General features: G+C 45.8%; 1 protein-coding gene across 1 annotated transcript in view; it reads right to left on the reverse strand.

Moving 5' to 3' along the window:
• Positions 1 to 14,619, reverse strand: part of CFAP61 (cilia and flagella associated protein 61) — a 247,955-nt gene that overhangs the window by 66,577 nt on the left and 166,759 nt on the right. Inside the window, 2 exon segments of the mRNA XM_086333756.1 lie at positions 5,386 to 5,560; positions 12,780 to 12,972. Of these exon segments, the coding sequence (XP_086189882.1) occupies positions 5,386 to 5,560; positions 12,780 to 12,972 (368 nt within the window).

Consider the following 14,619-nt stretch of genomic DNA (forward strand, 5'->3'; position numbering starts at 1 on the left):
GGCTATGATTCTTGGGTGGACATTTGACTCAATCCCCACCCATGAGACACAGGAGATTTTTTTCTCACGGTCTTGGCCGAAGCGCCCTATCCTCGGTGCCCGCCTCCCTCCAACCCCACCCTGAATTACCGAGAAAAAGGAGAATTAGCACGAGGGAGCAAAAGCTAACTCTGATGAAAAACGTCCACATTCTTTCTGGCATAATTAGGGACCAAGAGCTGACAGGCGGAGTGACAGTAATGGATGCGGGAACAAAACTCTGCTCCTCCATTTCATGGAGTGCCAACTTCTAGTTTCCTGCTTCAAATGCCATCAGCCCATTACTCATGTGGAAATAAGCTAGATGTGGTCTTGTGCCAACAGGACCACCAAATGGATCAAAGGTGGCTGCTTCCAGCCCTACCCCGCCAGCATGGTGGCCCCCACCTCCAACCCCAATTCACCCTGCCGTGAACACCAGAGATGAGGGTTCTGCAGTGCTGTTGCATGCACAGCATCACCCTTGGGACCCCAACCTCTAAAAAGCAACCAGTTAAACCTGGACCGAGCTGGACACTTAAGTTCCCCCTCACCCCTCCACTTGCCCATCTCATTGCTGCCCTTCACAGAGTCTGCCCGACCCCAGTTGTTGGGCCATGGGTTTTGGATACAAGTCAGACGTCCCCAACCTCTCTCTTCCTTTGCTTATCCTGCCCTCCTTTAAGGCTGAGCCAAATCCTCCCTCCTTGGGGAAGCTGTCTCCAAACTTCACATTCTCCTGGGCTCCCATGAAGGCCATGGTGCCCCTCTACAACCAGACAGTTGCCTGGTGTACACGGATCCCTATCTTTTGTGTAGAGACTGTGCTAGACTGCACTATCGGTAGGACGGCAGGGGCTGAGATGTACACCCGGGGAACCTTCGTGCACAGCAACAACCCCATCGCACAGCAGTAGTGGTGGTTATATGACTGAACTCTTACCATGTAAGAGACATGACCCTGAGTTGGACGTGAAATAGCTTATTAATCTCGTTTGCTCCTCACAGCAGCCCATGTGAGGAAGATATCTGGAATGGGACTAATTGAATTCATCTGAATAGGGCTCTAATTATGGAAAAACAACAAAGAGAAAGAGCTTCCTCAAGGCAGGGGGTTAACGTTTTTCTTCCCAACTTCTCTTAGAGTCCTCTGAAAAGGGTCACTAGCGTAAGTTGAATGAACTTGGCTGGATCGGTTTCTCAGATGCCTTCCAGAGCCTGGGCCGGGCCTCTGACTGTTTAGACGACCCACTTGGGAGATGCCCCAGGAGTATTGTTAAGCAATGGACCTGGAAAGCAGCCTACTTTTAAGATAGGAAGCTAATGTCTACCAACTTCCTAACCTGTTCATTCGTAGACAAAAACAGGTATGAATGGGCTTTATGCAATGGCTAATAGGAGACATTCTTAAATCTTGCAAACCCATTTATTTCCCTCTAAGTGGGTACCAGAATGTCACCATCTTTGACCACTAGTTAAGGCAATGCGATAGCATGGATGCTCCTCCCCCATTTGAAAGCTAAGAACTTTTTGCTTTGGAATTTCTAAGTACTCTGCCATAAGCATTCAGAGTTAAGAACTTGCATTATAGAATATTGTACACCAGTACCCCTCATGAACACAGGCATAGAAATTCTTCTAAATATGTTAGCATTCTGATTCCAGGAATAAGGATATATGAATTTTCATCTCGACCCAGTAAGAATTATTCCAAGATGCAAAGTTAGTTCAGCATTCAAAAATCAATTAAGTTATGGACTCTGTGGGAGAGGGAGAGGGTGGGAAGATTTGGGAGAATGGCATTGAAACATGTAAAATATCATGTATGAAACGAGATGCCAGTCCAGGTTCAATGCACGATACTGGATGCTTGGGGCTAGTGCACTGGGACGACCCAGAGGGATGGTATGGGGAGGGAGGAGGGAGGAGGGAGGAGGGTTCAGGATGGGGAGCACATGTATACCTGTGATGGATTCATTTTGATATTTGGCAAAGCTAATACAATTATGTAAAGTTTAAAAATAAAATAAAATTTAAAAAAAGATACTTTTAAGTGGAAAAAAAATCAATTAAGGTAACTCAGCAAATTAACAGAGAAAGGAGAAAAAATTATTTATCACCTCAATAAATGCAGAAAAAAGCATTTAATAAAATTCAGCATTTATTTGTTGGACTGCAAGGAGATCCAACCAGTCCATTCTGAAGGAGATCAGCCCTGGGATTTCTTTGGAAGGACTGATGCTAAAGCTGAAACTCCAGTACTTTGGCCACCTCATGCAGAGTTGACTCATTGGAAAAGATTCTGATGCTGGGAGGGATTGGGGGCAGGAGGAGAAGGGGACGACAGAGGATGAGATGGCTGGATGGCATCACTGACTCGATGGACGTGAGTCTGAGTGAACTCCAGGAATTGGTGATGGACAGGGAGGCCTGGCGTGCTGTGATTCATAGGGTGGCAAAGAGTTGGACACAACTGAGCGACTAAACTGAACTAAAAACTAGAAACATCTAAAAGGCATACTTATAGATGAAAGTGATGTGGAAACTTTTCCACCTAAAATAGGAATGAGACAAGAAAGTCCACAATCACCATTCCTGTTCAACTGGTGGTCACTGACAGGGCAATATGGCCAAAAAGAAGGCTTAATAGGTCTACAGAGTAGAAAGAAACTAAAAAAAAACAAAAATAACTTGCATTGCCACATGCAAAGGCCCTTTTCTTGGTCAAAAGATTCCTGAATCCTAACTCTCAAAACAGCCAACAGTTGATTAAAATATTACATTGTAATAGGACTGAGCACATTCCTAAGACATAATCATATTTTGTATTGAACCACTGGTTTTTGTGTTTTCAGCAAGTTTAAGTTACATTTTGAGGTCTGGACTTGATGAAATGGGTCCCTGGTGGCTCAACTGTTGAAGAATCTGACTGCAGTGCAGGAAACCTGGGTTGATCCCTGGGTCAGAAGATCCCCGGAGAAGGGAATGGCTACCCACTCCAGTATTCTTGCCTAGAGAATTCCCATGGACAGAGGAGCCTGGCAGGCTATAGTCCATGTTGTCGCAAAGAGTTGAATGTGACTGAGCGACTAAACAACAAAGACAACGATGTCACAGATCGTATGGATAAAGGAAGGGTTCTGAAAACTCTGATTCACCTATTTTTGTAAATAAAGTTTTATTGGAACATGACTGTGTTCCAATAAACAGTGTTCCAAAACAGTCATGCTCATTCACTGACACATTGTCAGTGGCTACTATCTCGCTACAGCAGCAGAGTTGGGTAGTTCGAACAGAGACCATATGCCCTGCAAAGTCTAAAATTTTTACTGTCTGGCCCTTTATGGTAAAAGTCACTGATTCCCTAAGTGTACTTAGGTCATAGGGCAGTGATTAAAGAACAACTAAAATATTGAAACAGGTTTAAATACATACAGATCCAAACTGAAAATAATACCAAGTGTTAATGCAAATATTAAAATACTTCATCAAGTTTTAATCTGGGTTCCCAGTATACAGCTATATATATGTAATTATATATATGTGTGTTGGAGAAGGTGATGGCACCCCACTCCAGTACTCTTGCCTGGAAAATCCCATGAACGGAGGAGCCTGGTGGGCTGCAGTCCATGGGGTTGCTAAGAGTCGGATATGACTGATCGACTTCACTTTCACTTTTCACTTTCATGCACTGGAGAAGGAAATGGCAACCCACTCCAGTGTTCTTGCCTGGAGAATCCCAGGGATGAGGGAGCCTGGTGGGCTGCCGTCTATGGGGTCGCATAGAGTCAGACACGACTGAAGCGACTTAGCAGCATATGTGTGTATATATATGTATCTCCCACACCTGCCCAAAGGTTCCAGACCCCCAGTTGGTTTTATGGGTTATTCCTGTCTAATTTTTAGATGCAAAGTATTTCTGACCCCAGAAAAATGTGGAAAGCTTCCCCAAAACATTTTGTGAAACTGGCATACCCTCAATTCCAAAACTTGACAAGTCGAGCATAAAGGAGAAAACAGGCCAATCTCACGTATAAATTTTGATTCAAATAACCTATAAGTATTAAAAAATTGAATTCAGTAATGTATTGAATGTTCTTTGATATCTATTTCTTTATTTGTAATGAAATAAGTGTAGGAACTTGAGAGTTAACCAAAAAGTTCCACTAAAAATTAGAAGAAAGTATATAATTTAATATATTAATTATAATAACTAACATTGATTATAACAACTAACATTAATTACAATGTGCTGTGCTAAGGTGTTCAGTCGTGTCTGACTCTTTGCGACCCCCATGGACTGTAGCCCATCAGGCTCCTCTGCCCATGGGATTTTCCAGGCAAGAATACTGGAGTGGGTTGCCATGCCCTCCTCCAGGGGATCTTACCGACCCAGGGATCAAACCTGCATCACTTACATCTCCTGCACTGGCAGGTGGGTTCTAATTAGTCATAATAACTAACATTAATTATAATACTAACATGATGAAATTATATTTAAATAAATACATTACATAGATTAATATATTTGATTGGATATATACTGATTCCCCATACTCCTGTCACTTAGTGATCCTTCTATCCCTGGACTGAGTTGAAGGCTGGATTAGAAGACCAGCCCATTGCAGGTAGTTTATAACCTGACCAAGGCCCTGATCTTCTCTGTGCTTTCAGTAAAATGAGGAGGCTGCAGAAAGTCACCTCTAAAAGTAGACTCCCGGGTTTCAAGACAAACCGGCAGCGAGGCCCTGTTCTGGTTATTCTATTAGTCGAACAATTTCCATGAACCCAAGTGGGAGAGAGGAAGACACTTAAGACGACGCTTCTGAGTGGCAGAGGCATTTGTACAAATGCTTTCCCCTCTCTTTTGGATGCAAAAAGTGGCAGGCGACTCGACTGTGAGCGTCTGTGGGAACGACTGTGCGGGCAACCACGATGGAGAACAATGGGTGGCGAGAGAAAAGAGCCCTTACGACTCAGACCTTTCTTTTTCTTCCGAGGTCTTTTCAGCCTCACAAAAGGAGACATATTTTCCATATAATTGCTAAACATGTTTTCTTATTAAATTATTCTTTAATTAGTTAATGATTTTAGCCATGCTTTGCTCTTCGGATATTCATTTCGTGTAATAAAATAATTATAGATAATTAAACTATCTCCAGCCCTTTTCTTTCCCCCGGCAAACATGCTGGGTATCCAAAAATGACAACAAGTTGTAAATTAATCTGGAAAACAAAGCATGACAGATGAATGATTTGGTTGGAATTAATTAGGCACTAATTATACACTGGAACTAGAAGAAGAATAAGACTCATTATGGAAAGAAAACGCTGTTCTGAAAAGATGCACGGGAACCAGCATCCTTACCTTCGGCCGTGATGGAGTTGTTCTTGATCCAGGCCAGGGCCCTCAGGCAATCCTCCTCATCGTTGAGGGTGAAATGATTGCAGGGAATTGGGCCGGTGTACCGCCGCAGGCAGCTGTTTGAAACCTCTCTGTTGGTCGGATGGAGGCTAATATCCACCTCCGTCGGGCATGGGACCTGAGGTGCATTACAGAAAGATGCTTATTTCGGTGGTAACAGGTGAAGCGTTCAAACAGTAATTAATTCATTGACTCACATAAAGAAAGCAATGCCCAGTACAGGTGTGCCTTTTTCCATCTCCAGATAGAATCAGGTTGTAATTTAAAAAACAACAAAACAAAACAAAAACCAGATGGGTGAAGTGGCCACTTGGAGCTAATTCTCAAAAGGAACTGCCCTGGTCATCTTGATGCTGCATAACAAATTATTCCGAAGCTCGGTCATGAGAAACCGTTAGGAGGCTCCCAGGTTCTGGAGGTCAGCCATGCAGACAGGGCCAAGGTGGGGGACAGTAGGTCTTTTCGGAGAGCTCAGCTGGGAAGACCTGAATGCTGAGGGTACAGACTTGACGGCCAGGGGCTGGAATCACCTGGAGATGAATTCAAGCCTTTTTCTTTCCCCAAGAAGATAGGGTGGGTGTTTAAACAGATGACAAATCATTATCAGCCTGTGTCTAGAGGTTGGTCCCAGCTGGGGCAGGGGACGTGATGCCACATGAACACCGTGTGGCTTGAGGTCCCTCACGACTGGGTGGCTGGGTTCCAGGGCACACGTCCTGGGAGAGGTCAGCAGTCCAGAGGGCTCACAGTCTTCTTTAACCTGGTCCTGAGGAGTCCAGCAGGGGCTCTCCTGCCAGGTTCAGTCACGGAGCTCATCATGAACAAATCATGGCTCATCATGAAGGTCTGGCCAGGGTCAAGGGAAGGGAAACCAGGATCCACCTGCTCCCATAGGCGGGACGGGGCCATGGAAGAGTCTGTAGAACTGCATTTGATGTGGCCATTTTTGGTAAAAAAACAAAAAACAAACAAAAAAAAACCTGCATAGAAGCAACTGTATCAGGGATTGAAAGTCAAGTGCACAGAGGGTTGAGGCGCTAAATGAGGGAAGTGGGCTACCACTTACTTGTGAAAATTATTGGCTTCTCTCTCACTTTTTCAAAGAAGTATTCCTCCCCAGCCTTGCCCCCTCTCTCTCTCCCACTCAGTGCAGAGCCCTTCCAGTATAATTCCTGTTCCCTGACTTTTGACACAGACACGAGTGAAGACGGGTGCTTTCCTCTGCCATAGGGAAAGGAACAGCACCACATGATCACGGATGCTGGCTGGCTCTGGTCCTCATTGTCCAGGATGCTGTGATGAGCTGGATGGCCCGGACCCCAGCCACAGTGTTCAACCTTGACTCAGCTCCATCCAGTCATTGCCAGGGTAGTCTTGGGGTTCTGGTTGGCCAGATATCATCTCTCAAGAAATGCCAGATACTTGGGTCTTTTTTTATGTGGACTCTTGATTTGTTCATTATTTTGGTTCAAATGAAAATCAGACAGGCGCTGTCATGGAAGCCAAGTTAAAGGGCAGAGTGAGATGAGTGTGCCTGGTGGCCCCCTCGCTGCCCTGCTGGGTAGCATTTGGCGGCCAGGTGGAGATTATGGGAGATGATGAGGCTGGAACCCATGGCGAAACACCCAGGCAGCCTGGCTTTTATCAGAGAAGCCAGCGTCCTGCGCGCTTGTGGCCTGAGGCCTAAGGGTATGAGACCAGACTCCTACGGCTACAGAGGGCAAAGTGTTCACTGGCTGCAGAGACCAACATGGGCTTCAAAGAGTCTCTTCCTCCCCTGAGGACCACCGGCAACCCCTGGCCATGAGGGGGATGTGAATGCCGGATGGTTGCCTGAGCATGTGGGGCTTCACTAAACCCCAGATGACATCTGGAGAACTTGCTGGTACATCCTTCCTCAAGAGAAATAGTAAAGTCTGACTACACGACTGTGATGTATGTAATTCAATTTCAAGTGGGACTAAAGAACAAAAAAACAGAATCAATTTTTAAACCTGGATGTCTTTTCTCTGTGAGGAGGCTGGCCAGAAACTATGGTCATTTATCACAACTAAAGGGCTTCCCAGGCAATGCTAGTGGTAAAGAACCTACCTGCCAGTGAAGATGTAAGAGATGTGGGTTTGATCCCTGGGTCGGGAAGATCCTCTGGAGAAGGGCATGGCAACCCACTCCGGTATTCTTGCGTGGAGAATCCCCACCGACAGAGAAGTCTGGCGGGCTGCAGTCCACAGTGCCACAAAGAATCAGACACGACTGAGGCAATTTAGCATGTGCGTATGGAAATGGCAACCCACTCCAGTGTTCTTGCCTGGAGAATCCCAGGGACGGCGGAGCCTGTTGGGCTGCCGTCTATGGGTCGCACAGAGTCGGACACGACTGAAGCGACTTAGCAGCATGCATCACAACTAAACTTGTGGTGGCAATCTCTTATTAGCAATATAATTTATTTAGCAATATGACGGTAAAATTCTGGTATTAATCACACTCGCGGCCGGTATAAAGCAATCCACTGGGGGCTTTGGTGAGTGACTTAAAGTGCACAGTGTGGAATACTGTGCCTTAGAGGTTTTAAACTTTATCAGAACTACAACAAGAATTGTATTGATAGTTAAGATAAAATGAAATTGGGGTAGCATATCAGTTTAGTAAATCATGCTTTAACAAATCAGGAAAAATCCTTGGCAGAAAAAGGCAAAGCTGAAGAGCAAACTGAGAGCTGTTCAATTTATAAAAGAACTTATCATTCCAGATAGTGTGTGCTCAGATGAAAGAAAAAAAAAACACACACACACAGAAAAGAGGGGAAAAAGAAATAAGGTCAAAAATGAAAATCAGTTTGCTGCAATCCTGTGATGTAACTGTTGCCTAAAGATTCGTATAATTCTTCTGTGCACGAAGCAGGTGGAGTTGTTTTTGCACATTTCTAAACTATAAAGAATTAGAAATTAAAGGGATAATGTATTTTCATATTTGCACAGTGGCATGTCACAAAACAGGCAAAACTCAAGCTAAGTTTTTTAAGCTTGGAATTTTTAAGTTCCCAAACTAATTAAGTTGCTCACACAGAGTTTAGCAGAACTCGATACATCAGAAAGGATATATGGGGGAAAATCATATGATGTCGTCAGTGAAAGGAGGGAGTAAAGTTCAATAAGAGGCCATTCAATGTAGAAGCCCATCCGTACCAGCTCCCCAAAGCAGAGGTTCTCTGCCACCACTAACCTGGCACTGAACTGTGACTGGAGAGAAGCAGGGGACTTCCCAACCACTCCAGTGATTCGGGACTGAGCATCACCTGCTGGTGGGAGCCTGTTGGCCACCCTGATCCCAGCAAGTTAATTAACATGGCAGCAGGGGATGCTGCTGGCCTACCCATTATTCTATCTCCCTTTCTTTCTTAGGAATGGATTCCTGGGACATATGCCCAGTTGGAACATTTCCCCACTTATGACCTAAGAAGTCAAGAGAGATAAGCAGGCATCCTTGATGAGGGATGGGGTAGAAGCAGGAGGGAAGAGGGCAGTGGGAAAAGTCATTTTGCCCTAGTCCTTCCTTCTTCCTGCCTCTTGCACATGAAATGGCCGGAACCACAGCAGCCACAACAAGATGCTGAGGATAGAAAAACATTCTAAAGGCAGAATAACAAAAGACAGAGGGTCTGGGTTCCTGATGACACCTGGAAGCCACTTTATCAGAACTGAGTTGCTTTTCTCCAGATATTTTTAATGAAAGAAAAAAACTTTAAACAACAACAACAACCTATTTATCTGACTCTAGCTATAAATATTGGAGAAGGCAATGACACCCCACTCCAGTACTCTTGCCTGGAAAATCCCATGGACAGAGGAGCCTGGAAGGCTGCAGTCCATGGTGTCGCTGAGGGTTGGACACGACTGAGCGACTTCACTTTCACTTTTCACTCTCATGCACTGGAGAAGGAAATGGCAACCCACTCCAGTGTTCTTGCCTGGAGAATCCCAGGGATGGGGAGCCTGGTTGGCTGCCGTCTATGGGGTCGCACAGAGTCGGACACGACTGAAGTGACTTAGCAGCAGTAGCAGCTATAAATATTAAGTTCCAGAATTTGTGTGTTGTGAAAACTTTTAAAAGCCATCAAGGGTAACCTCTGCACCACAGCTTTGGGAGAGAGCAGGAAGGAAAGGGGAAGGAGGAAGGAAGGGGAAGGAGACACGGAAAGAGGGAGAGAGGAGAGAGAGAGGCAAGGACAAAGAACTGGAGCCAGACCACCTGGGCTCTAACCTTAGCCCCTAATCTGCCACCCTGCTGTGACTGTGGACAATCTGTCTTGTCTGACCTTGGGCCTCAGCCTCACGGCACCTCAGTTGCCTCATCTGTGAAACGGGGATTCTTGCATTTCTCCAGTTAGTTCTGCTTTGCTGGATGTGACTGCTCCTAACAGCTGTATGAATTTGCCTGACACCTTTTGCTGTTGCCCCTTGTATCTATTTTTTCGCTCTTACCCTCTGGCTGCCCATCTTTGCCCCACCTCCTGGCTTCCCCAGAGTACTGCCTCGTGGGGAGTCCCAGCCACGGTTTTCCCATGGCCACGCTGATTCATCTGACTTCAGGCTGACACTTTTGTCCTTCCTCTTTTTGAGACGACCCACAGCCCGGCGCGGGGGCAGGCCTCTCTTGGTCTGCATGATGTGCCAAGAGCCGTGGAGGGGGCCCGGGGACCACAGTTGTAAGCTCTTGCACACAGTTTTTTCAGAACCAGTGTGCGCTCAGCAATCAAAATAACCAATCCATACATGAGCTTTGGGGGAGGGGTTAGAGGGGGCTGAATGTGAACCAGAAAAATCTTCATCTTCCAAAATAGAAAGGCCATAGCTCATATCAGAAGTCGACCAATCAAGGGGAAAACTACAAACACATTTTTGCGAGTTCTGGGGAGCAACCCATGAAGACTGAATAATGGAAATGCCTTGGAATGGTTGACCCTGGAGACAGGGCTTGAAAGTAGAGACTAGTCCTCCTCATGTGAAACACTGCAGCACAGTGTAGCCTGAGCATGGATTTTCTCATTAAAAGAAAAAAAGTGTGGTGGATCTGGATATCAAAAATATTGCACAATGTTTTAGACTGATCCATGCCATTTACAAGTCAGATTAGAGGTTAAGGTTTGCAATTATATTTTATAACAGATATAACATATAGTCTTTTTGCTTACTTTCATCAGTTTGTTAGTATTTTTTTTTAAATCACAGCATTGGGACAAAACCATGAGAGATTGGAAGAGAAGTAAATAGGGAGAGAAATAAGAGCTGGAAGTGCCCAATGAATTCAGCTGCCTTTAAAAAATATCAGCTTATGTACCTTTAATTTTCATGTCCTTCTGGAAAAATTAATTTGGAACACTCTTGATCACTTCTTCATTTCATGTTGCCCGGTGTAAAAAGGGCAAGAGCTTAATGTGCCACAGACGAAAGCCATGGGGCAGCTGGGCACACATGGACAGGCGCCCCAGACTCTGGACAGCTGGCCGGGCCTCCTCTCACATTTTCCCAAGTCCACGGTCACAGGGAGCAGCTGGAGCTCTGAGGTGAGGCGGGGGACAGAGAAGTGCTTGGTGTTTTCTTCTGATTTCATGTTCAAAAAAGAGGAATATTTAAGGACCTCATTTATTTTTATAAATAAAAATCCAGAAAAAAAAATCCTTTTCTACACTTTGAGAACTGGATTTCTTTAAAAGAAGAAGGAGAAGCAGAAGGGGAGGAGGAGGTAGGAAGAAAAGATATCACTCAGAGGTTGATCCAAGCTGGACCATCAGGGGTTCCCTTGACGGCCTTGGCCTCACCTGGAAACAAGTCAGAACTGAGGTTTCTCAGCCACACCCGTCCCCACCCCACCACCTGCTGGCATCTGCATTTTAACGAGATGCACAGGGGATTTTTGTGCATATGACAGCTGGAGAAGTGCTGCTCTAGAGTAAGATGAGGTTCTAGAATGTTCGAGTCCATAGTTCTCCAACCTAGCCTTAAATCAGTGTAAGTTCAATGCATGAAGCAGGGCACCCAAAGCCGGTGCTCTGGGACAACCCAGAGGGTGGGGAGGGAGGTGGGAGGGGGCTTCAGGGTGGGGGGATACACGTATACCTGTGGCTGACTCATGTTGATGTATGGCAAAAACCATCACATGTTGTAAAGTAATTATCCTCCAATTAAGTTTATTAATTTTTTAAAAAAAGAATCAACTGGGAGCTTCAAAAAAAAAAAAATACTGATGACTGGGTCCCACTCACCCCAGAATAATTAAAACAAAGCCCCTGGGAGCAGGGCCCAGCCTGGGTTTATTTCAAAAGTGCCCCAGGTGTACTCAACCGGTAACTGCGGCTCAGTGATCGAAATAAGTGATGCTCAGCGTTGCCGGGCTGTCTGTCCTCACCATGACCACCAGCTCAAGCATGAATGAATCCCCATGGTAGCCTGGGACAGGACCAGGAAAATATGACCAGTGTTTGCGTGGGACATGGTGGAGGGGGTGGATAACTCCATATAAACCCAACTTGGAGCCTATCCAGTTCCTCGGGGGAAATGTAACAAAAAGACTCCATCATCTAAATCTCTTTCCATCAAAGAGATGACCTATTTCTGCACAAAATGCTGCTGCATTGCAGTGAGAACGTTCAAACTCAGCTTCAGTCACATCCTGGAGCATTTTCCTCGAGTAGGGTTTGAGAATTAAACCCAGACGGAGAGCATGGTCACCAGGAAAGCCACCAGCCACACTCCCTAGAGCTTTGTAACCAAGACACACAATAGCACAAGGGTGACAGAAGGTGTGCATGTCTGAAATACTTTCTTGCAAGCCTGGCACCATCACCAAATGTTAAGCTCTTGAAAATGTTAGTTGCTCAGTCGTGTCTGACTCTTTGCAACCCCATGACTGCACCCCACCCGGCTCCTCTGTCCATGAGATTTTCCAGGCAAGGATACTGGAGTGGGTTGACATTCCCTCCTCCAGGGAATCTTCTGGACCCAGGGATTGAACCCACGTCTCCCGCATTGCAGGTGGATTCTTTACCATCTGAGCCATCAGGGAAGCCGTAGGCTGTTGAGGCAAAGTTAATTTCCTGTAGATGCATGACAGGCTGCTTCTGGATTCCGCTCTGGTGAGTGGCAAGTGTTCGACTTTGGGACCACAGCTTCAAGGATGGCATTTCTCCAGTTTGCTGTGGTTTTCACCCTTGGGAAGAATGCTTTCTTGGAATGGGGTTTCCAGGAGGACTCAGTTCTGGTCACATGTGCAGATGGGAGGCACACTCTTGGCCCTGGGATGTGGGCCCAGCCACCCCGTGACCCATCCCCCCGCCCCACTTCCCTCAGCCCTCAAGAGCTTCCCTGGTACTGCCGTCCGGTGCAGAGGATGAGGTGGTCATAGAGCACGACTTTCTCTCTCGAAACGACGACCTGCTTGGCTGTTCGGTCTATGGCGGTCATCTTAGCAACCACCACGTTGACCCAGGAGCACAGCGACATCAATTCATGATCTCTGTCATTATAGCAGTGGCTGCGGAGAGAGAGGCTCCATCAGTGACATTTGAGCAGCTGACAGCAGGCATTAATTAGACATCTGGTGAGCTGGTTCAGGGCCCCTGGTGGGCCAAGCCCGTGCTCTTGCTGAGAACTTACCAGGATCTGGGCAGGCTAGGAGATTTGTCCTTGTGGAACATTTAGTCGCCAATTGACATCTTCCTATTAAAGCTAAATTGTTTTGCTTGGGGTAGGCCGGTCCACGCCAGGGAGGGTGCACGCACACCTGTGTGTGTGTGTGTAATCATTTCTAATACTCTTCCTTCCAATGCATGGCTGGTGTAAATTTACTTTAGCTGTTGAACTGTCACATTGACAACTGTCATCTTGTCATATTGACCACAGACTCGGAGTGAATGAGGATGAAGAAAGTGATACCTGAGGATCCCCAAAGGCAGGGGTTGAGGCCCCACAAGTCTGCAAAGGCTTTTTGATAAATGACTCATATCCAGAATAAGCATATGGATTCATGCCCAAACAACAAAACACATTTTATTTAAAGAAGGTGTCAATTGGGGAATTATGTTTGCATCCAGTACAATCCCTGGGGACTTTGGGGAGTCCCTCCTAATGACTAAGGTGATTTATAGGGAACCTCTGCTTCCATAAGAGCAGGTCCAGGATGGACAGGTTTGCTTCTCTGGGTTCTGTTTGAGGATGAACACAACACTGTAGTGGGAGAAAAGTAGATTTCCTGTGGCTTTGGGTTTATTTAGATTTCTGTAAGGGCTGTTTCCAGAATCTTCTGGATGGTGTGACCCTCAGGTACAGGATGTTTTAATAACCCTGTTCTGAAGACCGAGAGTGCAGAAGAGCAGAACACTGAGAGTTTGTTTAAACCCAGGCTTCCCCGAGCCAGGGTCTGTGTCCCTGCTCTGTTGCCAAGGAGACTGGGTCCCGGGGACTCTGCACCCCTTCTCAGAACCTCACCATCTCCATCTCCGAGCAGGAGGTGATGACCTCTCCTCACCCACCTCAAGGGTTGTGAGGGATGGGCATGAGAATGTAAGAGATGCTGTCCGGTCAAGTGGGATGCATATGTGAGGAGTTATTAGTCCAGATAATGTTAACGATACACAACCCTGTTTACTCTGCTTAGAGGCAAACAGGATTCTGAAGTGGTAATGGGAGAACATTTTTTCTTTTTGATCCATGCGTAGAGTCTGCTCGCACCACACAAAAAGAACCCTGGTAATGGATACACATTAGACCCTGTTACGGGGCCTGTGAAAGAGAAGCGAGTCTGGGCTTTGTATCTCTCCATGCAACAACACTTAAAAAACAAGAAAATTTCTTCTTAATAAGAAAAGAAAATAGGGGGCTGACCTGTCACGGGAAAATAACAGATAGTGAGATGAAATTCTTTTTTAAAAAGCCATGTTGGTAGCTTTATAGGAAAACAGGATGTTTCATTGATTTCGTACATTCACGAAGAGACCCATGAAGGGCTGTTCCTACTTGGGACATCATCCATTCCTAATAGAGTGGTACTGTCAGCCATCCAAGATGGGAAAAAAATTAAATTTCCTTAACGCACAGGGATTTGTCACATGAGGATCTGCTCAAAGATGCAAGTTCCCAGGGGAAATTTGAGAAAGGCTAAGATGAATGTTATTTGTAATGA

Source organism: Bos grunniens, chromosome 13, assembly GCF_055505025.1.
Source record: "Bos grunniens cultivar Pamir isolate PY7600 chromosome 13, Bosgru_T2T1.0, whole genome shotgun sequence".
NCBI lineage: Eukaryota > Metazoa > Chordata > Mammalia > Artiodactyla > Bovidae > Bos > Bos grunniens.